The 21,206-nt window shown below is 57.9% G+C and overlaps 2 protein-coding genes across 2 annotated transcripts; one reads left to right on the top strand and one right to left on the bottom strand.

The window, feature by feature from the left end:
• Positions 1–1,109: 1,109 nt before the first annotated feature.
• NSDHL (NAD(P) dependent 3-beta-hydroxysteroid dehydrogenase NSDHL) lies at positions 1,110–12,235 on the bottom strand (the record flags this gene model as incomplete). Its single annotated transcript, XM_084258259.1, has 7 exons — positions 12,161–12,235; positions 10,718–10,876; positions 7,442–7,588; positions 5,518–5,646; positions 3,423–3,565; positions 2,264–2,366; positions 1,110–1,442 (listed from the first exon to the last, which is right to left on the bottom strand). Exons 1-7 carry the CDS (start codon positions 12,230–12,232, stop codon positions 1,110–1,112), a joined length of 1,086 nt encoding a protein of 361 aa, XP_084114385.1. The 5' UTR covers positions 12,233–12,235.
• Positions 12,236–16,050: 3,815 nt separating this feature from the next.
• Positions 16,051–20,255, top strand: CETN2 (centrin 2; the record flags this gene model as incomplete). The annotated part of the gene is made up of 5 exons (XM_084259231.1): positions 16,051–16,149; positions 16,882–17,040; positions 17,339–17,467; positions 19,334–19,471; positions 19,872–20,255. The coding sequence occupies 5 exons, from the start codon at positions 16,051–16,053 to the stop codon at positions 19,959–19,961; spliced, it is 615 nt and encodes a 204-aa protein (XP_084115357.1). The 3' UTR covers positions 19,962–20,255.
• Positions 20,256–21,206: the final 951 nt, after the last annotated feature.

Raw genomic sequence — 21,206 nt, 5'->3', positions numbered from 1 at the left:
ACGGCACAATCTCGTTTCCAAGGCACTTCTTTTGCCAAGGCAGCTTCTAGCATTTTCCCAACAAAACCATGAGGACCACACCAAGGGAACCTTTGTGCTTGTCACGGAGGAGCCAGCCTCAGGCTTGCTGGTGGTGGCAACGCCCAGCCCAAGCAGGGTCCAGGCCTGGCCCGCGCCCCTTCACCTGCTCCTACCCCGACTTGCAGACTCCCCGGAGGCGCTGGGAACAAGTGTGACTTCTGTGTCCGCGTCAGTGGTGTCCTGGGCCTCCAGGGTCGCGTTTAGCTCCCCTGCGTGGGCCACGCTGCCCTGCTCACCCCTGCAGCCTCAGCGGCCTCCCCTTTCTCCACGCCCCCACCCCAAGCCGGGCCGGCCGCTTCCCTGCTAATGAAACTGACAAGCCATGGACTGTGGGCCTGACTTTTTATCCCGAGATGCCTCCTGGCAGCCTCTCCTCCTTCCCTTCAAGGTCCAACTCGATGCCGGTGCGTGTCACTCCCAGCAGGCACTGCATCTGGCGTCGCGGGGGCCATCGCAAGCATCTGAAGTCCACTACTCTCAGGGCCTTAGGGATGACCCTGGCTCCTATTTGCGCTCCTCCCCCCGCCCCCCACTCGCCCTGCAGCTTCACCTGGTAACTTCTTGAAATTGGCCCGAGAGGTTCTGACTGTGAGCTGCAGGGAAATAGCTCCTTCTGCAACATCTCCTGGAGTTTCTCCCCAAACTCGACTATTGGCTTGCATGGAAATAAATCCAGTTCCCCAACCCCAAGGAGCCAATGGGCTGTTTCTTCCCTAAAGTTCCCTCCCCTATTACAAGGCCACTGGAGCGGTCAGGAGCCCAGGAGAGCAGGGGCAGGGGTGGGGGTGTGGGAGACAGGGAGGGAGCAGACCCCCAAACAGTTGACTAGGAAGCGGCTCCAAGAAATCCACACGCGCCCCTGTGGCTGCTGCTTTGGCCGCCCTGGCCACGGGGCTGGGTGCTCTCACGGGGGCGGCAGGAGCCCTAAGTTGACAGGACACTCTTGAAGGAGATTAGTTTATTGGTCCACAGGGGAGAATTATCCGTGGGGGACCGACCCATCGAGAGGGCCCAGTTTCTGCGGCGCCTCACTCGACCTTCCGCAGGTGGCGAAAGCTCTGCACAGTCCTTGCCACCGCGTCGTCCATGGTGACCAGTGGCCGGTAGCCCATGGCCTGCTTGGCTCTCTCGCAGCTGTAATAGTGGAACGTGCCAGCCAGCGCGACCCGCATGGGTGTGAACGTGGGCTGGAGCCGGATCAGAGGGCTGAGGACCGCCACCAGCAGGGACAGCAGGAAGGCCAGGTAGTAGGCCAGCCAGTAGGGGATGTAGTACTTGGGGGCTTCGTAATTGAGGCCCCTCAGGATGCAGGACAGGAAGGTCCAGAAGGGGATGGGGTCGTCATTGGTGATGTGGAAGGCCTGGGGAGAGAGCAGCGCGTCAGAAGCTGCTCCTTGGCACATGGAGCTCAGCGGGATTAACATTTGGGGAACCACTGGCCACTCGTGCGGGGGCCAGCTGCGAGGACAGTGGATCAGTCCCCGCACATCACAGCGTTTCACAGGGTCCTTCTGCCGAGGTCGGCCATGGCAGAGGCACCGCTGGATTGGCAGTTTTTGAGTCCAGGGAGGGAAGGCAACGGGCGTTTTAGCTGCGGGCAAGGGTGCTAAGTGGCGCATAGACCGTGCCGGGGAGTGGCCACTTGGTGGTTCAATCTAGTATCGCCGTTTATCCTGGTAAAACTCATCTTCTGTCTCAGATAGGATGAATAGGTCATATTATTTCTCAACCATGCTGTGTTTTGTCTAAACCGAAAGCCATTCTCATGCCCCCCACATCCTGCAAGTCACATAGCAGAGAGCTGAGGTGAGGGGGCGTGACAAACAGGATGGCCAGGAGGAAGGGTCACAGGGCCAGTGAGTCTTGCTGTCTCTGCATGGGGGCTGACACCCTACCCACTGGGTGCCAAACACCAGGAGACTCAGATACATCTGTCCCCTGCAGGGTGTAGGGTAAGTGGGAGCGAGGGTGGGGCCACGCATGCAGGCGGGCATCCAGCGCAGTCCTGAATGCGTTCAATGTGCGTCTGCCCTGGATTTGGGTTGCCCACAGCGGGTGGCACAGCCATGTCACCCCACTCTTGCTGGAGGGGCTCAGCCCCAGCCCCAAAGGGTCCTATTGCAGTGCTGCCAGACTCAGGATGGTGGGGCCAGGGATGCAGTCACTGACGGGGGTGCCTTACCTTCCCGCCCAGGGACGAGTCTCGGGAGAGGTGCTCCGCGGCCAGGATGTGCCCGTGGACCACGTTGTCCACGAAGGTGAAGTCCACCAAGTTCTCACCATTTCTGCAGGCACAGAAGGAACAGCGCCCAGGCAGGGCCTCAGCTCAAAAGAAACTGCCACAGCCGGCCTGGGCAATGTCAGCCGCTAGCATATCTGGACATCAGTTAGGGATGTGCCAGGGCCCTCAGGAACAGGGAGTGAATGTGGAAGCCAGGGGTCTGCTGGCCCACGCGCATGGGGCCAACACAGCTGCTGTCTGCTCCGGGCTCCATGTCTCCTCCCAATGGGCTCTGAGCACGAAGCAACAAGGCAGGATGGCACAGAGCAGGTGGCGGGGGCCAGGTAGTGGGGTACAGGTTAAGAGGGGAGAAGGGAAGAGGCAGTGCATGTGGAAGGCAGCCAGACGGTTGCCGCCCACAGAGGCCCCACCATGAGGACTTTCTTTCAGAAGGAATGTTAATGCTCCAGAAGTGTGGAGACCGGAGCTTGCGCCCTGACCAACTGTTCCCCTCTGAGCCTGCTACCTCAGTTTGCAAATGAGCACAAATATTTTCCCAGCCAACGTGAGAGGGTGTACTGGGTTGAAAGGGTCTCCCCAAATTCCTGGCCCCCTGGGCCCTGTGCCTGTGAGCCTGTTTGCAAACAGGGTCCGTGCAGGTATGGAGGGGAGGGGAGAGCCCCCGGGGGCAGGGAGGCCCTGATCTGCTGAGCGCTGTCCGCTAAGAAGGGCGATGAGGGGACTCAGACACACTGAGGAAAGGCCACGGGGGACAGATGGGGAGAGGTTTGAGCCGTGTGTCCACACCAAGGAGCATCCCGGCTTGCTGGTGGCCCCTAGAAGCTAGGAGAGAACAGGACAGAGTGTCTTCCAGAGCCTCTGAGGGAAGCAGACCTGTCCACACTCAGGCTTTAGACTTCCGGCCTCCAGAAGCAGGAGAAGCCACTGCGGACGTCTAGCCCCTGCTTGTGCTCACCTGCTGCGGCTGCCCCCAGAGGTAGGAGCAGGCATGGGGCCGCAGAGGGGCCCCAGGAGAGAGGGACCGAGCCTGTGCCCTCTGGACGCGACTGATGCTAGCTGCAGCCAGCCTGGGGGCAAGGAGCAGGTGCGGGCCACTCACCCAATCATGAACTTCATCTTGCCATTCCTGGCTGCCTCGACGAGGACGGGGACCAGGTTGGGGTCCCTTGGGCCAAAGATGCCGTGAGGGCGGATGGCTGTGGTTAAAAAATTCCCGTCAGGGTCGTTGGCATCCAGGACGGCCTGTGGGGGAGCAGAAGCATGTCCACTGCTGATGCGCTGCACAGGGCGACAGCACCCCCCCCCCAGGGGACAGAGCCGTGCTGAAGACCTGCACCCATGACCAGTGGGCCAGACTGAAATGCATGAGCCAGAGGAAGAAGAGTGTTGGCAGCACCTTATGGATAGACCTGGGGGCTCCAGTCAATGAAGTAGCAGGGAACCCCAAGGGGCAGCCACCACCGAGGTATGCAGTCCTCAGCTCCTCTGGCCAGTTCTGAGCACAAACCCTAGCAAGGGACTTGAATGGACACATGCAGGCCCAGAAGGGACTCGGTGAGGTGAAGTGTCTGGGCAGTTAGGAGCTGCGCCCGCTAAGTCAGTCCTGCGGCCTTGCCGGGTAGCCAGGAAGTGCTTCTGCCATTATTCCCGCCACCTGCACTCACAATGGGAAAGCTGTGTTCTGTGTGGCTAAATGGTAGAGTTTAAAGAAGAAACAGGCCTTGCTTGGGAAGTAACAAAACTTCCTGAAGGATTTATGATGTTGTGGCTAAAACTGGGACCTACTCTGGGACCTGGCCTGATGGAGTTCAGAGCCCCATGCCTGGGCAGCGGCTCCGTGGGTGTGTGCTGAGCGCAGTCGTTACGGCCAGGGTATTTCTCCTCTGTGCTGGCACAGTTTTCACACTTGTCTTTGTCTCTGCAAGTTCAAGCTGCTTATTGATGGAACTAGCCGGCGAATGGGCGTGCTACAGACAAGGCTGTCCCGGTCCCCACACAAGGGGAGTGGTGGCCACACACATCTGCCGATGCCCTCTGCCAAGGCTCGTTTCCGTTACTAATGAGAAAAGAACTCAAAGAGGTCTATGTGAGCACCTCATTCTGGGAGTGATGGGGCTAAACCATGAGAGAGGGGTCCGCGGGTGTCACTGCTGGCAGCAATTTCCACTTGAGCACCCAAGAGTCCAGCAAGGGACACACTGATCGCACTCAGAGCTCATATGCCCAGAGGGTGGGAGGCCTGGCGCCCTGGAGGAGCGCACACAGGGCCCAGCGCAAGCACCGGGCCCCTTGGGGCAAGTCTGCGCGCGCTAGAGTTCCGGGCAGTTTCTCTGGGCGAGGACCGGGTGGCCGAGCCTGGAGACAGGCCTCCATCCACCAGAGCGGGGGCCTCTCTTGTCTCCCCACAGGCGAGCTTTTCTGCGACTGTCTGAGCTGGAGCAACTGCACAGCTGGGCAGCCCCTGGCTCTCCGGCAGCTAAGGGGCACCACAGCGACTCGGAGCTTGCCTCTGCACTGAGGCACTGGGAGTGAGGGCAAACCCCGGCGTGGGCGCTATGCCACAATGCCTGGCATGGGGGTGCTCAGGCCCACAGCCGAAGGGATTTTCAGGGCCGAAGAGCGCCCATGGCCTTCAGGGTGTTCTCAGGTAACTCTCTTGGGACTGATGTTGTGGCCTAGTTGCAGCTAACGGCTGTCAAGGCCCCCGGAGCGCTGGAGCCTGTGGCCCAGTGCCTGTTGCTCAAGTGAGACTGCTGCTCACACCTCGGTGCCCTGGCAAAGCTGGTCTGCCAAGTGGAAGAAATCCTTTTCCTTAAAGTAAAGCCAGATCCTTCCATTGTGAAAACAAAAGGGAGGGGCTGAGGGGCTGAATGAAAACACCGGTGCCGTGTCAGGCCTGAGCTCTGCCTGTGCCTCTGGGTCATCGGCCATCACCTCTGCTTTTGGTTTCCACGGTGACCGAGAACCCTGCCTGGATTGAAGCTGGTAGGCCTTGAGCTCAACCGCCTGGGTTTAGCCACCCACCAGCTGCAGGGCCTCAGGAAGGTTCCGAGTCTCTCTAACACCTGTCCTCAACTATACTCTGGCAAGGGTCTGACCCTATGGGGCCAGTATCTGCTATATTAGGCTATTCTGTAATTATTTTTAAAATTGAATTTCATCCACACATTTTACTTTCCAAGCGGGACACCTACTTGCTCCTGCAAGATCTTGGTCTCCGTGTAGTAGTCGATGGGGCGTGTGGCGTAAGGGAGGTCCTCGCTGCCGTTCTTGACATCGCTGCCCTCAAAGACGACGCTGGCACTGCTGGTTAAGATGAGTTTCTGGCAGAGGAGAAATGGAGACTTAAAAGACACAAGTCAGCAAAGCTCACCACTTTGGCACGCTGGGGTGAACAGAGCTACACGCGCCTGTTCACACGGGCACCCAAGGCCCCGGCCTGTGATTTTGCTGCAGCGCCTTTACTTTGCAGGCCTTGATCAGATAATTCCCAGGTCACAACTTCTGCAGCGATGCAGATCCCAGGCCCAGCATGAATTACGTCCTAGCAACAGTGGCGGAGGGCTACAACGGACTCCCAGCACCCGCGGCATCGTGCCACAGCAGGGGCGCTCCACAGGGAAGGGCAGCCCAGACTTCCAGGGAGATGCCTGTCGGGGAAAGACCTCACTGCATTCGACACTGTCTGGGAAGCCCGAGCCAGCACGGCAGGTGAGACAGACCACAAGGTATAGTGACTTGAAGATAAGAAATGAAACCATCACCACTCTCAGACGTTAGAAATGTCTACACAGGACCTGTGATGACACGGACGCCATGAACGCGAGAGCACAGCAGGCTGCTGAGTACAAAACCAACATGCAAAACTCGCCTCTGCATTAGCACAGCAGCTAACATGGACTAGTGACACTTGAAAACGTGCTAAGAAAAATATTCTTTCAGAAACCAAAAATGAGGTACACAGAAATAAGAACAACAACAGATGGGCAAAACCTTTAGGAAGCATAGAAATCACTTGGAAGGCACCAGAGAGAGAGGCGAGCACTGTGTTCGTGGGCGGCCAGACTCAAGATGGGGAAGCTGTCAGTTCTTTCTCAAATCACCTATACATTCAAGGCAACCACAGCTCCAGGGTCACCTCAGTGTTTCCTGTTGTTACACAGTGATGGGGCAGACGCCCCTGGGAGCTGGGCTGCCGGGTGGACAGGGAGCGGTTTTGGCCAAGGACTGGCGCCCATAAAGGTGACGCTGACAGTGGCTATGCAGCAAAGCAGCAAAGCCACAGCGGGGGCAGGTTGGTATCCTGCACGCTGCCGTTACGCCACATTTCTAGCCTAAAGGTGAAGAGAGCTGGCTTGTCTGTGAAAATATAAGAAGGTTTGGAAGACAGCATGGCGACTCCATGAAAGGCCCAACCCAGAATGACTGCATGATCGAGGAATCCCGCTTTGGTATTTACCCAGGAGAATGGAGAGCAGAGAGCAGGCCACATATGTGTACACGCGTGCTCACAGCCGCAGGATTCCCCACAGCTGAAAGGCAGAAACGACTGACTGTCCATCGACATGGGGGTGGGTAGACAGAGTGTGGTCTGTTCACACAAAGGGCTTTACTCAGCCTTGAAAGGGAAGGAAATTCTGACACAGGCGACCACATGGATGGGCCGTGGAGACGCTCTGTGAGGCGACACAAAGCAGATGCAAAAGGCCATGTGCTCCACCCCTCCAGGCCTGGAGCTGTCAACTTCATGGAGAAAGGAAGAAGGCCAGTGGGGGCCGGAGGTGGCGGAGGGGGAGAGGGAGAGAGAGTGGAATGGGCAGAGTTTTAGTTGGGGAGGAGGAAAGTTCTGGAGAGGGAAGTGGTGAGGGCTGCAGAGCAACGGGACACCGACAAGTGGCTGGGACAGTAGTTGGGCATTGTACACTGTGCCACGAACAACTAACTTTTGTAGCTTTTTAACCAAAGGGTCCTCAGATGGCCACTTCTGCTGCAGACAGAGCATGACGGCTCACGTAGGCTTCGTTCCTAGGACCTTCACGGCAGCGCACTAGGCCCAGCAAGAGAGTAAGAACCCAGCTCCCACATGCCCTGCTAGCACGTGCTTCAGCCTCCCCTTACCTGAACCCCAGCCTCTCTGCAAGTTTCAATGATGTTCTTGGTGCCAAGGTAATTGACTCTGTAGAAAAGCTCCCTGTCATTACTGGACGGTGGTGGCGAGGCGCAGTGGAAGACCGTGCTCACCCCTTTCACAGCCGGGCACAGGTCCTGGAGAAGCAAACAGACAGAGTGTCGCCCCTGCTCCAGGCAGATCAACAGCTTCCTCATGTTCCCCCTCGCGGCTCTGGGGTGCGGGGTTTCCCTGGCCCTCTCTAACCCTACAATGAACATGGAAATCACTGTCTGAGAAGACTCAAACTGTGCACAAGTACAGGGGATGGAAAACGTGGTGCCCCTGTCACTGACCCCCCATTAACTGCTCCCCAATGAAAGGTGGTCGGGGCCATGAGAATCCTGTGGGATTAAGAGGTAACTTCGGTGCCTCTGTGCCCCACAAGGAGGGTTAGGGCAGGGCTCAGGCACTGGGGGTCAAGTTCCTGGGGAAGATGAGCTCATAGATCCCAACTATAAACCACATGGAAAAGCCCTACACTAGGAAAGGCAGTGCAAACAGCCAACACACTGGAGTGTTCCTTCCTGCGAAACTAGACAGAAACCAGCAACCCACAAGGAATTTAAAACAGGTGGTTACAGATGCAGAGCAGGAAAGAGACAGGAGCCAGGAACACCTCGACACGCCAGAAAGCAAGGAGGCTAGCCGGGACAGGCTCCCGTGACGGGATTTGGGAGCAAACACAAGAGGCCCCCGCTGGCCCAAGGGGGGAAATCTGATCGCCAGCAGGAGTAAGAGCCCCTTCTGCAAACTGGTGAACAAATGGAGAGTCAACACTTAATCTGCACGCGCACACCGATTTACACTATGAAAGGGGAATGCTGTGGGTGGGCAATTTTCATATCAAACCACAGCGAGACCCCACTGCAGACCCCCGAGAACGGCCCAGACTGAAACAGCAGACACAGCAGGTGTTGGTGAGGATGTCGGGGGAAGGGAGGCCTCGTCCACTGCGGGTGGGTGGGTGGGTGGGGTGCGGGCTGTGGAGGTTCGTGAACACATTAAAGTAGATGTAGCAGGTGGCCCTGTGTAAAGACGATGCCAGCTCGTCATCTGCACCAACGTGGATGGAACCGGACGGGGTGATGCTAAGTCAAGAAAGTCCGGAGGAGAAAGACAAACATCAGATGATTTCACTCCTATGTGGGACCGAGACACAGAACAAATAAATGGACAAAGTAAATCTAAACAAAGCCAGGAAACACGACTGCAGAACTGAGGCTGCCAGAGAGAAAGGGTGGCAGGGTGGGTGCAAAGTGGGGGGTCCCGATGACTCCACGGGCCTCGGAGGCAGGTGCAGCGTGGAGACACACACCCGAGAGGCGGGGTCTGGGGCCCCTGAATCACAGACAGGTATAAACCACTGTCCCCTAGGTAAGACAGTGATACAAAAAAAGAATTGGAAGCAACACAATAAAGTGTCTAGTGCAGACGAGAGAGGTGGTGAGCAGAGCGGGGGCGCTGAGGGTGGGTGAGATGTGTAAGGGGATCGCTGTCCTGTGGGGGCGGACACGGGGCTGTAGGAGCCGATCACGACGTGGCGGACACGCTGCAGAACACGGGGCCAGAGACTCACATGATGGCATAATCCAGCGCCACCTCAACACGAATGTGACGGAAAATACCTTTTCCATCTAAATGGAAAAAACTGCGGAGGTATTTAAATCACTTTTTGTGTGCTCAGCCTTTGCAATCGGCAAGGCTTTTACATTTCCAGCACATTTCAATTCAGGCCGGCTCCTCTTCAGGGCTGGCGGCCACGTGCAGTGAGTGGGCCGTGCCAGGCCTGCCACTTATAGGGACTCTGGAGGACAGAGGGACCGCGTCCCCGGGGACTCCGCTGGCCACTGCGGGCTGGAACAGATGCGACAGAACAACAGACACGGTTTCTAATAAACTGCAGGTGTTCGACAAGCAAAGCTGAAGCGTGTGAAGCGTCACATATCGACAGAGACTCAGACATTCCCTCAGCTTTTATGTCTCCACCCTGGTTGGTTCCTTATTTGGAAGAACAAGCACAGAGACACATTTATGAGGCGCGTGGGGTGCCGGAGCACGGGCTGGCTGAGAAGCCACCTCCACGTGCTTTCAGTCATGGAACTGTGTGTGTCTCCCAAGGATCTGATCTTCTAGACACACTCCAACAGTTATAACACGATAAAAAGTGACACGCTCTCCAGATCCGGCTTCAAAATAAGCCGAAGGGGGGGTGGGCACAGACAGGAAAGGACACGGAGAACGGCCACGGGCCAGAGCACGACCGCGTGAAGGAGAGCCTTGGGGACACGCAGGATGTAGCGAAAGGCTCTGCTGCTCATTCAGCAAGGCTTCCAGAAAGAAAGAGTCAGCATGTGAGGAACTTCCTGCAATCAGGACAGACAAGAGTCCTCAGACTGTGAGGTCTTCTGAAGGCGCGGGATAGGATTTAAAGGCAAAGCTGGCCGAGACTAGGATGTCTTCCCTCTGGACCAAGATGGATGAAAGGGCAAACCCTAACAGCCCGGCAGGAAAACCGAGCTGACCATCTGGGGCGGGTGAGGGCCAGTGTTGAGGGAACGGTCATGTGCAGACGAGGGCTTCTGAGTGAGACAAGACACGGTCAGGCCGCCAGGCCCTTGATGTTCTGTGGGGTGCTAAGGGCAGTGGCTCGGCAAGAACAGGAAGGAGGCGCCGAGGGGCAAAGCCCTCCGAGCACACAGCAGGATGACCGTGCCCGCATCAGCGTCTACCATAAAGCCCATGCCTGCCTCATCCTCCCTGTCTTCAGGGACTCCTGCCCGGCACTGATCACGGTCACGGTCTTTGCCTGACACCCTCTTCCGATCAAAGCAGCTGGCCCGGCCCAGCCCTGCAGCAAGGCTCCCCTGCCAGGGCCCAGGCGATGGAGGCAGCTGGGGACAGCACGTGTGCGGGTGTTCAAGAAAATCTGGAAATAAAATACTAGTAACAGCAGCATAGGAGCTGGGGGACCAATGGGGGGGGGGCGGTAAGCATCTGCCCGGGAGCGCCATTGCCTTTGAGGGGCACACCGTGACCTGCAGCTGCTCTTGCTTTCCCGAGAGTAACGTGGCTTTCTCTGGGCAGGTAGCTCTTGGCCTGGGAGGTACCTGTTGCCCCAGGAGCGCAAGACGGAGTCACAGATGTGGCGGAGCTGCCTCTGCATGGAGGCAGCCACGTCAGCACGAGAGGCTGGGGGAAGTAGGTGAGGCTGGGCGGCCTGTTACCTGCGGGCTGCAGAGGTCCCCCAGAAAGAAGTGCACGCGGGGATCCTCGAAGCTCTGCCGCATGTCGAACACATTGACGGCGTAACCTCTGGCCAGCAACTGCTCCACCATGTGCTGGCCCAGGAAGCCAGAGCCCCCGATCACCGTGCACCTCTTGGCCTGCGGAGAAGGGGTGAGGTGAGAAGGGGAGGCTGGAAAGAGCTGGGACACTCCTGTCACGGAGCCACTGAGATGGCAGCCCTGCTTCTTTGAACTGCTTTTGAGGCGAGCTGCAAGTGTCACACTTGTGGTACTTTCTTACCCCGCCATGGCGGGCGCCTAAGCAGTGGCAAGCACAGCCCCCGCTCGCTGGGGCGGTCAGCCACTTTCCACCCTGACCCCAGGGGCTGGCCCACGCTGCCTGGGGCTGTCCCCATCCCCTTCTGCCTCAGCACACCCATCACAGCCATCTGAAACGGGGGCCGTGATGGGCCAGGCCTCATTGACCTGAGTGCCGAGGAAAGGGACGAATCCCAGCGCAGACGTGGCATTTACAGGTCAGCTTTGCCACGCGTGTACTTTCCACGTAAAACCCAACTGTGGCAGTCAGGCCCTGAGACAAGACAGCAGTCGAGGCCCTGGAGGTTCCCGACATGCGCATTCCATTCCCTCTAGCGGTGAGGCCCTTTCCTCAGAAGGTTACACAGAGGCTTAGGCGTGAGTTAAGACGAAGGTGCTCTTTCATCTGACTGGCTTAAATGTTCAGCGTTGTGTTCTGTGAAATCAGTGGCGACAGAGAACCATGGGCATAGCCCCTGGGGGCCGCATCCATGTCTTGGGCTCCTGAGCACCGGCCACGTCATCCTTTACGCCCAGCAGTCGCCACACAACGCGATGCCTGCTTGTCTGAACAGACTCTACGCTAACCTTCAGCTGGAGGCCATGGAAGACCCAACTCCAAGCTCGACCCTGTGCAACCTGCCCACCCGCGGGAACTCCTGGGAGGTGAACTTTACTCGCCATTGACGTAAACACACCTTCTTCCGGCTGTGGTCACGTCTAGAGTGTCAGTGCCCATCCACGGCCGATGGCATCCATCTGTGCACACCTCCACAAGCGATGTCTGGGCCTGAGCACCCTTCCGGGCTGGCCTGCAGCAGGGCACCCATAGCTCACTGCAACACAGTCCTGCGGGGCCCCTGCCTCCCGCTGAGCAAGTGAGTCCCTGGGAGGCCAGGCGAGGGCCAGCACAGATGCTACCACGAGGAAGGGCATGCTGTCTGCAGCACAGCATCACTGTGTCTACAGCAGGAAGTGCCCGACACCTCTGATCTAAAGCTCAGTCGTCAACGCTAAGTGTGCCAGACGTGTTAACCAGCCAATATGTGCCGAGGGCTTGTTGGCACTGGGCATTGGACCTGCCCTGCGCACCGTGGGCCTAAGCTTCTCAGGGTGGGTACTCACTTTTGGGATGGCTTCTGTCACACGCGTCCGCGTGACCTGGTCTCTCGCTGGCTCTCCCACTGCTTGTTCCATTTCGGCTCCAAACACCGCCACGCTGGCGCCCGATTCCCCTTAAAGACCTTTAGAGACAGACATGGAGATGGCAGAAACCAGAACACTTTTCGGCGGTTAGGGTTTCGCGTCTCCTCCCCGAGGCTGACCTGCAGCTCTGCCTCTTGGATGGACACCCAGCTGCCAGCCCGTGACACTGCCTGCTCCCCCATAGTGGCCAAAGCTGGGTTAGCTCTGGCGTCCCAGGTCAGAGGCCAGACAGGAAGCCAGTTAAAGACCCTCACTCTTCAGTTACGAGAACAGCTCTGGCATCACAGCCTCTTGTGAGGCACCATGTGTGCCCATTACTCTCGGCTCCCCTGGCGCTCGTCACCCGGATGTAGCAGAGTGGTGGTAAAAAGCAGAGACCTGGGGAGTCCTGGCCTCTGGTCTGGGCCCCACCACCAGCTGGAAAGCTGCTCCCGTGCTCCCCTGCAACTCATCCCCACCCACGAAATGGACTCAGCGCACCCCCGAGGTTGGAAGGGGGAGTGTCAAGCTGTCGAGCAGACATAGTCCTCCTTGGGGACAGCAAAGCCACCCTCACTACGCCTGGAAGGACTCAAATGCCCAGGCCCCAGACGCCCTCCATGCCAACGAGTGGCGAGCACAGGCTGGCAGGGCCCCAGCACAGACAGCACGAGCAGCTTGAAGAGTAACACCGCACTCTCCTCCAGGCACTGATTTACACAGAGCAAAAGTCATTTAACTTGGCGTTCAGATGTGTTTGGTCTTGCATCCCCCCTTTTCTTGGCGGTGGTCAATTTACTTCAGCCGGATACCCCAAAGGTAGATGCGGAGAATCGAGAGAGAATACTAACTCAGCTCGGGAAAGGCTCAATTCAGGAGAACATGGAAAGCGCAGGTGCAGGTGCGGCGCTGCAGCTGATGCAGAGTGCCCTCAGGGTCCCTGGGCATAGAGCTGCCCTTCCAGGGAGGCCTGGCACCTTTCCCGAGGAAGGCGCACAGGGCAGCCCTCGGCCTTGACATGTAGGGCACCCTAGTGTGTAGCTGTGGGCTGAATGCTGGTTCCGCGGACCTGTGAGAGGGACCCGACATGCAAAAAGTGGTCTTTGTAGATGTAATTAAGTTACAGATCTTGAAGGGCGGAGACCGTCCTGGGACATCCGTGTGCGCTGTCCAAGGACAGGCACTGTTCAAAGACACAGGGCGGGGGGACATGTGAAGGGGGCTGCAGCGCGCAGGAATGCAGCCATAGCCAAGGGGTGTGCAGGGCCTGGAAGTGGAGAGGCCAGGAAGGATGCTTCTCCGGAGCCCTTGCAGGGAGCAGAGCCCCGCCGGCACCTTCATTCAGATTCTGACCTTAGAAGGGGGAGACAAGTGATGTCTCTTGCTTCAAGCCATCAGATTTGTAGTCGTTTGCTACAGTGGCCACAGGAAGTCGACACACGCATCCTCCAGTCCTGAGAGCCACGTTACTGAACGCAGCTGCTGCTGAGAGCCGCAAAGACACTGCGCACACCCACGCAGCCCACCCTCCCAGCAGGGACGTGCACACGGCCTGAGTGCAGATGAGGGTGACCCCAGGGCAGGCAGCGTAGCCCGAGGAGCCAACCCTGAAGGGAGTTCTTCAAGTCAAGCTGAGCGGGCGGGCGCCTGGGAAGGTGTGAGGGCCAGGCTGTGATGGTGCTGAGCCAGCGTGCTCTCCCAAATGCGACAAGTTGCATCACTGTGAGTAGGAAGGGAGTCGACAACAGGCAGGGGGCTCTGTGTCAGGCTAAGGACCTACCCTGTGGGCAGGGGGAGGTATGCAAGTTGGGAGCAGGGGTGAGTGTTAAGACCACAGGCTCACTGGCTGCAATATGGGCACCGGCTTTCTGCCATGCCCAGGGGTCCTGCATGTCAGGTAGCGGGGATGACAAGAGCACATCACAGATCAGGAAATCACCTGAAGAGCTGCTGAATGTCAGGGCTTTACACATGAGCATACCCTCTCCTAAGGACCTAGGCAACATGCAGTGAGCACACAGTTCCGGTCTCACTCAAGAGATGAGGAACCGAGGCTCAGAGAGGTCGTGACTTGCCTGAGGGCACACAGCTAGCACAGGGCCAAGGCAGAACTAATGTTTCTTCCTTCCATTCAGCCAGGCTGTCACCCTGAAGGTAGGGTGGAGAGTGGGGTGTGGAGAGACATGAAATTAGAGAGGCTAGTGGGGCTACACGGGACAGGAGGCTGATATGTCTGGCTAAGGAGTTTAGCCTTTACCCTCTACTCTTGGGAAGCCTCTGAAAGTTGAAATGCAGGGGATGGGCTGGCCAGACTGTCCACTGGGAAGATGAACGGGGTGACACAGGGTGGATTAAGGAGGTGAGAGCAGGAAACAGGAACTACTCACCAGGGGTTCAACCCAGATTGAATAAGCACTGAATATGTGGAATATGTGGCCCTCACAACTGTGGGCACGGTTGGTGTCCTGGCAGGGAACAAAGCACAGATGCTGGCCCTCACAGAGCTCACCTCCCAGTGCAGGGGCAAATGAGAACCCTGACTATGATATATGTAGGTCGTAGGTGACAAGGACTATGGGGAAAAGCAGAGCAAGGTGTGGGGCTGGGAAGCGACAGCTGGAGCAACAGTCCTAAGGTTGGTGCCTGCGTATGCAAGGGAGGCCCGGCAAGGAAGCCAGTGTCCGGGGCTGCAGTGAGCCAGAGCAGGCCTGGAGGAGAACAGCTGGCCGAGTTTGCAGGGCACCTGTCCCACCAGGCCTGGCATGACTGAGGCACGACTCTGGCTTGTAATCCTTGGAAGGGTGCTGCAGAAGGCCTCTGCTGGGAGAGGAGTGGCAGAGGAGAAGGTGGTATTTAGGGGGCAGCACTGAGAGTACTTGGAGGCTGTAGAAGGGACAGAAGAGGTGGATGAGAGGGGAAGGTCTGGGCCTGGTTCGGTTCCAACAGTTTCACTGAACAGATGCAAGAAACCTCTGGCGTTTGTCAGTCTGAAACATTACTGCTCTGGCTCCCTTCTCCCCCAGTCACTGCCCCCGACAGCCGCCTGGAGGGCAGACCCTGACCCGCAGCGGGGATTCAGCCCACACGCTGGTAAGCGTCGCCTGTAACTGTCCAAGCAGAAGTGCTTCCAAGGCTGCTCTGCGACTGTGCTCACCAGGGTGTCCCAGCCTGGAATTCGCGCCAGCGCCCCTGAGCGTCTGGGTGCCAAGAAGATATTTTGATGATCTCCCCCTCTCTCGATCGCCCCTATATTTTACTCCCCTCTAAGGCCGTTGCCAGGGCTCGGGCTACTTTCCGGGGGTGCTATGAGCCACGCGAGCACTGCAGGACCCGGGCGGGCGCCATGCGCGCTCGGCCGCTGTCCTTCTAGGCCGGGCGGGGGTTCTCACCAAGGGACACCCTCAGAGAAAGAGCCTCAGCTAGATCCAGCTTCCCCATTCCAGCCGCCCGGCGCCCCGCGACGATGCCCGGCACGTCCCTGCGCCGCCCGGGTCCCAGGGGCCCGTGAGCACACCCCGGGCCCGCCCCCCGCCCTCACGCAGCCCCCGGCCACCAAACCCCCGGCGCGGGTGGCCTCCGGACCCGGAGCAGCCCTTACTCGTTCGCAGGCGACCCCGGCCGGCTTCCGCGCGCCCGCACCCCGCACTCCGCGCTCGGGCCACCTCCCTTTTGTCCCCGCCCGTCCGCGCGTGAGCCGAGGATCGGCCGAGAGGCCTCCGCCGCGGGGATTGGCCGCCCGGCCGCACAGGCGGCGCAGCGCGGCCCAATGAGGCGCGCGTGGGCCCCGAAGCACCGCCCCTGCCGACCCCGCCCCCGGCAGGCGCACGCCAATGGGGAGCGGGGCCGCGCGCGCGGAGCGCTGGGAACGCCGCCGGGTCGCTGTATACGGCGGTTGCCGTGACGACAGGCCGGGCGGTCGGATGGCGATGGTGAGTTCCGGCCGCTCGGGTGCGGGCCGCGCGCACGGGCCGGACCCTTCCGCGGTCTCGGCCCGGCCCGCCGCCTCTGCCGCGCAGCTCTCGCCGCCGGCGCGCCCTCCGTGCGCGGAGCGCTTTCCCGAAAACGTGGGGTGCGGCCGCGGCCGTGCGGCTGGGCCTGTAATTCGCCGCCCCTGCCCACCGCTTTGCAGGCGCGCGGGGCGAGTTTGTGCTGTGCCACTGCTGACGCGGGCCGCAAATGAAATGTAGACGCATTCGGGACTTGCTTTGAGCTTCTTGGAAAACGCACTGATGTGCCCAGTGAATTGAGTTTTATTGTATTTGGCCGACGCTGGAAGTCTCCAGAAAGTCGAAATACTTAGAGGGGAGCAATAGCGCGAGTGGGCATTGCAAGAGTTCCTAGAATTAAGACCGCAGTTTCAGGGAGAGCTCACTGGCTACAGTGATCCACAGCCAACCCTTCCACTAGCCGTCTTTTCAGGATGATTTTCAGTAAGTGCTGTCCCAAAGAACAAGGGATCGCCTTGCTTCTAGAAACAGTAGCAAAGAAGAAGGTGGGTAGCAGGCGCACGGGAAGCTTCCCTGTTCTTTCTGGTGTCACCTGCTGACAAGGAAATCTTTGCACTTAGTTGGTGTATGCGAGTTTAGAACTAGGGCTGTCTGTAACTCTTATGGAATATATTTATATAATGTTGTCCTCATGTGCTTGTAAACTGTCTTAAGGCCTCTAACTTTAAGAAGGCAAACATGGCATCAGCTGCCCAGCGTAAAAGGATGAGTCCTAAGCCAGAGCTGACTGAGGAGCAGAAGCAGGAGATCCGGGAGGCTTTCGATCTCTTCGATGCTGATGGGACAGGAACCATAGATGTTAAGGAACTTAAGGTAAAGCCCTGACATTCCTTCCCTGCGCCCCTGCTGTCCCTCTGCCTCATCTTTGTCATCTTTCCCTGTCCCTGCTTTATCCCTTTTGCCCTCTGCTCACTACAAAGAGTAACAGGACAAGGTGCCCTGGGGTCTCTTTACCTCATGTTATTAAATAAAATTGGGCACGAATGTCGATTTTGTCAGGGTGACAGTTTCCCGATCATTACACATGTTGTGTCAGCTGCTGCTCTGCGCCGGCTGGCACTGCTCCTGCCGTCTGTGTGTGCCTACTGACACCCTCCTGTCTTCCTTGTAGGTGGCAATGAGGGCGCTGGGCTTTGAACCCAAGAAAGAAGAAATCAAGAAAATGATAAGTGAAATTGATAAGGATGGGACAGGGAAAATGAACTTTAGTGACTTTTTGACTGTCATGACTCAGAAAATGGTAAGTCGGCAAGGTGATCAGTGTATTTCCCACCCACAGTGCTGGGCAAATTTGAATCTTGACATGAAAGTGTCTTCACTGAAGAAAAGTAGATAAAAACCAGCCACTTCAGCTGACAAAGGCGGTACTTATGTTGAGAATTAGAACCCTTACGTTCTCCTTAACTTTCTTCATGGCCACAAAGTCGCAGGGAGTGAGATTTCACCCCCTAGAAAGTGGCAAAAGCACCACTGCCATCACTTCTCCGCCCTTTCTTCAGCTGATATGTCAACGTGATGGCCACAAGCTGGCAGTAAAACCTGCGGGCGGTGCTGACATCCCCGGTCTCGCGTTTGACAAGACAAAGTCCTTATTCTCAGAAGTTAGCAGTTCTTCGCTCTTGTACTTGCTCTGCTTTGCTGCACGCCCTGTGCATCAGCGCTCCTCCCCGCGCTGCAGGGCTGGCTTTCCTGCGCTTCCATTTCACCCATTCCCTTGACACAGGTGGTGCCCTTTTCCAGGGTCCAGAGGAGCGAGGAGAGGCTATAAGGTGTCACCCCAGGCCCCGTCACTCCCCTGAGCAGCATTCCTTCCTTGCAACGCAGTCGGTTCCCGTCGAGCCATTGCTTTGGCCCCCAGCTCCTTGTCAGTGTGACACCTCTGCCTCCCGCGGCACGAGGGCAGTAACTCCCGGTGGCGGGCGTGTTTTCCGGGGCCCAGGGCAGACTTCTCCATTCCTGCTCTCGTCACGCTGCTGCTTTACGATCAGTCACCCGTGTGTTCTTTATGGACTAGATCAGAAGCTTGCCATTCTGTGACCACCTAGTCTGCCCACGTTCCGGAGTTTGTTCCCATTTTGCTCTTTGGAGGGGCTCTCTGTCCTTCCCTGCCTTTCAGGAGCATTTGGGGGTTGAGCTCCCGGCGAGTTTAGCCTCAGCCTCTGGTAGAGTACTTGCATATTTCATGCCAGTCTCAGCCTGTCCATAGCCAACATTGCGGCTGCACCGACTTGTGGCTGTTACTATGATTGCAAGATGCCCTTCGCCATGGCCCCAGGGAGCTTTGGCAAAATAGAGGTTCATTGCTCAGAGCACCTGGAAATGACACAGCTCTCCCGGGCATGCACAGTGTAGTCTCAGTGGCTGGGAGAGAGAAAGAGCGTGTGTCCAGGTGTCCAGGGTCTGACTTTTATTGCGGTCTAGGGCGGGGGCCTACGAGTCCACTGCGTTCACTCTTTATTGGTGAATTTGAAGTATAAATGCTAGACGGCAAAGCACAGGAAGAGGGAAAACCAAGTAGCACAGTAGTCAGTGATTGAAATCAACCAAGATCCATGAAAGAAAGGGGCCTTGGCAGGGGCGGGGCATCTGGCCTGGCCAGAGCGTGTTTGCTGAGGGCAGCCCTCACTGGCGTGGACGCCCCTGCACTCAGCAGAAGTTGGCACTTGTGTTCCAAAGTAGAAAACCCAGCTGTCAGGGCTGACCCTAAATTGGGGTTCTGTGGCTCCCTGTGATCTGACACATGAAGCACCTCTCTCCTCCTGCTCCCCACCCAGAGGGACTCCACTTCCGCCCACTTAAGCAGCATATTTGCCTTCATTTTAATTCCCCCTCTGGTCCCGTATGTGGAGGTTACATCTAGTCTCTCGTGTGTAGGGAAAGAATGTTTCCAGCACAAGCCTCTGTGCTCCCTTCTTAGTCTCTTGGTTTGGCCTCTTTTTCTCCCCTGGGCGATGTCTGCTCTCCTATGACCCAGACCCACGTCACCAAGGCCATCTTGAGGCCACGAGTGGCCTGGGGGCAGGGCGGGTGGCTTAGGTGGGGGCAGGCTGCTGAGCAGGAGTAACTGCTGTTCCTCCTCATGTGTTTTCTGTTCCCCTTGTAAAAGTCTGAGAAAGATACCAAAGAAGAAATCCTGAAGGCTTTCAAGCTCTTTGATGACGATGAGACTGGGAAGATCTCTTTCAGGAATCTGAAGCGCGTGGCCAAGGAGCTGGGGGAGAACCTCACTGACGAGGAGCTGCAGGTGAGCGGCATGGGCTGAGGCACAGGCCTTGTGCATGGCACTTAAACCGACGCGCAGGGTTCTTCCCTGGAACTGGGGTGCTCTGGCCCTCAGCTGACCGCTTACGTTTTCCTGTGATCGCGCGGCCAGCCTGAGGCCCGGCGCCCAGAAGCGCAAGTGTGCGGTTTTACGTAGTGCCACTGGTGGCAGGACCCCTCGGTCGACAGGGCCCCTCCGTTCTCGGCGGCGCGTGTACCCCCGCAGCTTGCTTTCAGGGAGCTTCCCGGAACCAAGCTGCTCTGAAAAGGGGTGGACGCGCCCGGGTTGGGCCGCGTTGGTCACATTGCCCCGGCAACTGCAGCTTAATCGTGCTCAGCTTCGGTGCCGAATTACTCTAACGTGAGCCCTCGCTGCTGCGCAGGAGATGATCGACGAGGCGGACCGCGACGGAGACGGGGAAGTGAGCGAGCAGGAGTTCCTGCGCATCATGAAGAAGACCAGCCTGTACTAGGGCCGCTCTCGTCCCCCTGCGCGAGCCGCGCGCCTGCCTGTCGGGCCCGCCCTGTGTAAACCCGGCTTCGGGGAGCACACACTGTTCCCTCACCGACCGCGCTTCGTATCTAGCACCAACCTCCATGTGTTCTAGGCTCGTGAAAGTGTTCGATGGTGGAGGTCCTCTGCTGACCCCCTCGGCGCCCAGGTGGGGCGACCACAGAACGACTTCCCAGACAAGCACACGTCCCCGGGCGTCTCTCCCATGGTTCCAATTTTCCCTGACACCCGAGTGTGGCTTCCTTTTTCTAAAACCCCGTGAATCGGTCTCCCTTGCACTTGGATGTGCATTTGTGTGACTTGTTTTGTCTTAAAAATAAAGTCTTTCTTACTTTGAACAGGGTCTGCCACGCCCTCTTCCAGACCACTGTGTTGAAGGCAGCCCAGTGGCTCCCCCACGCCTTCTGCCCTGTGGGTGGAGGCCCCCCAGGACCCTCCTCTGCTGCTGGGGACCTCGTTTTGCCTGGGGAGCCCTTCGATTCATAAAACCAGTGGAATTTCCATGCCAGCTAAGTAGCGGAAACCCTGAAAAGAGTTTCAGTGAAGTGTCAGTTCCAAAGAGAGTCCCATCAGCCATTGGTGCTCAGGCAAGCTGAGGAGGCAGCCATGCTGGCTTGGACTGACTGGCCTTGTTCAGGCCCCTCCTGGCCCTGCCTGGGATGCCCCCAGAGAGGTCCTGGCATGTGGCATTGAAGTCTCACGAGGGAGAGAAAGGGGGAGTGGAGAACATCAGTGGTGGGGTGCTCACCCCGCAGGCTAGAGGGGGGATGGGTGTCCAGCTTCTGGGGGACACAGTCGTCTGATTTAGCAAACCCCAACAGGACACATAGTGCAACTTTGACAGAAGGGCCCAGCGCAGCCCCTGTCCGAGCCCTCCATGCCCTCCATGCCATTGTGCTGGGTCTTACAGAAGCTACTCCGGCCTGCACACTGGTCTCGGGCTGCACAGCTCGGCACCGTGTTCTGGAAGGGGCTGGAAGAGTGGCCATCTTCAACTGCAGCCAAAATAACCAGTCTGCATTGACCACAGGTGTGAAGCAGGGCTGCCACCCCAGCCTGTCACCTTGTGACATGTCAAACGCATTTAGTGACTGAAACCTCCTCTGGCGGTGCCAAAACCCACAGCCATTGCCCTGGGAACTGGACGGATCTGGATGGGCGCAGAGTGCTCGCTCTCCTCTGCTGCCTGCTCTTCTGTCTAAGC

The sequence above is a fragment of the Talpa europaea genome, assembly GCF_964194135.1.
Source record: "Talpa europaea genome assembly, chromosome: X".
Lineage (NCBI taxonomy): Eukaryota > Metazoa > Chordata > Mammalia > Eulipotyphla > Talpidae > Talpa > Talpa europaea.
This window is presented reverse-complemented; position numbering and strand designations above follow the sequence as displayed.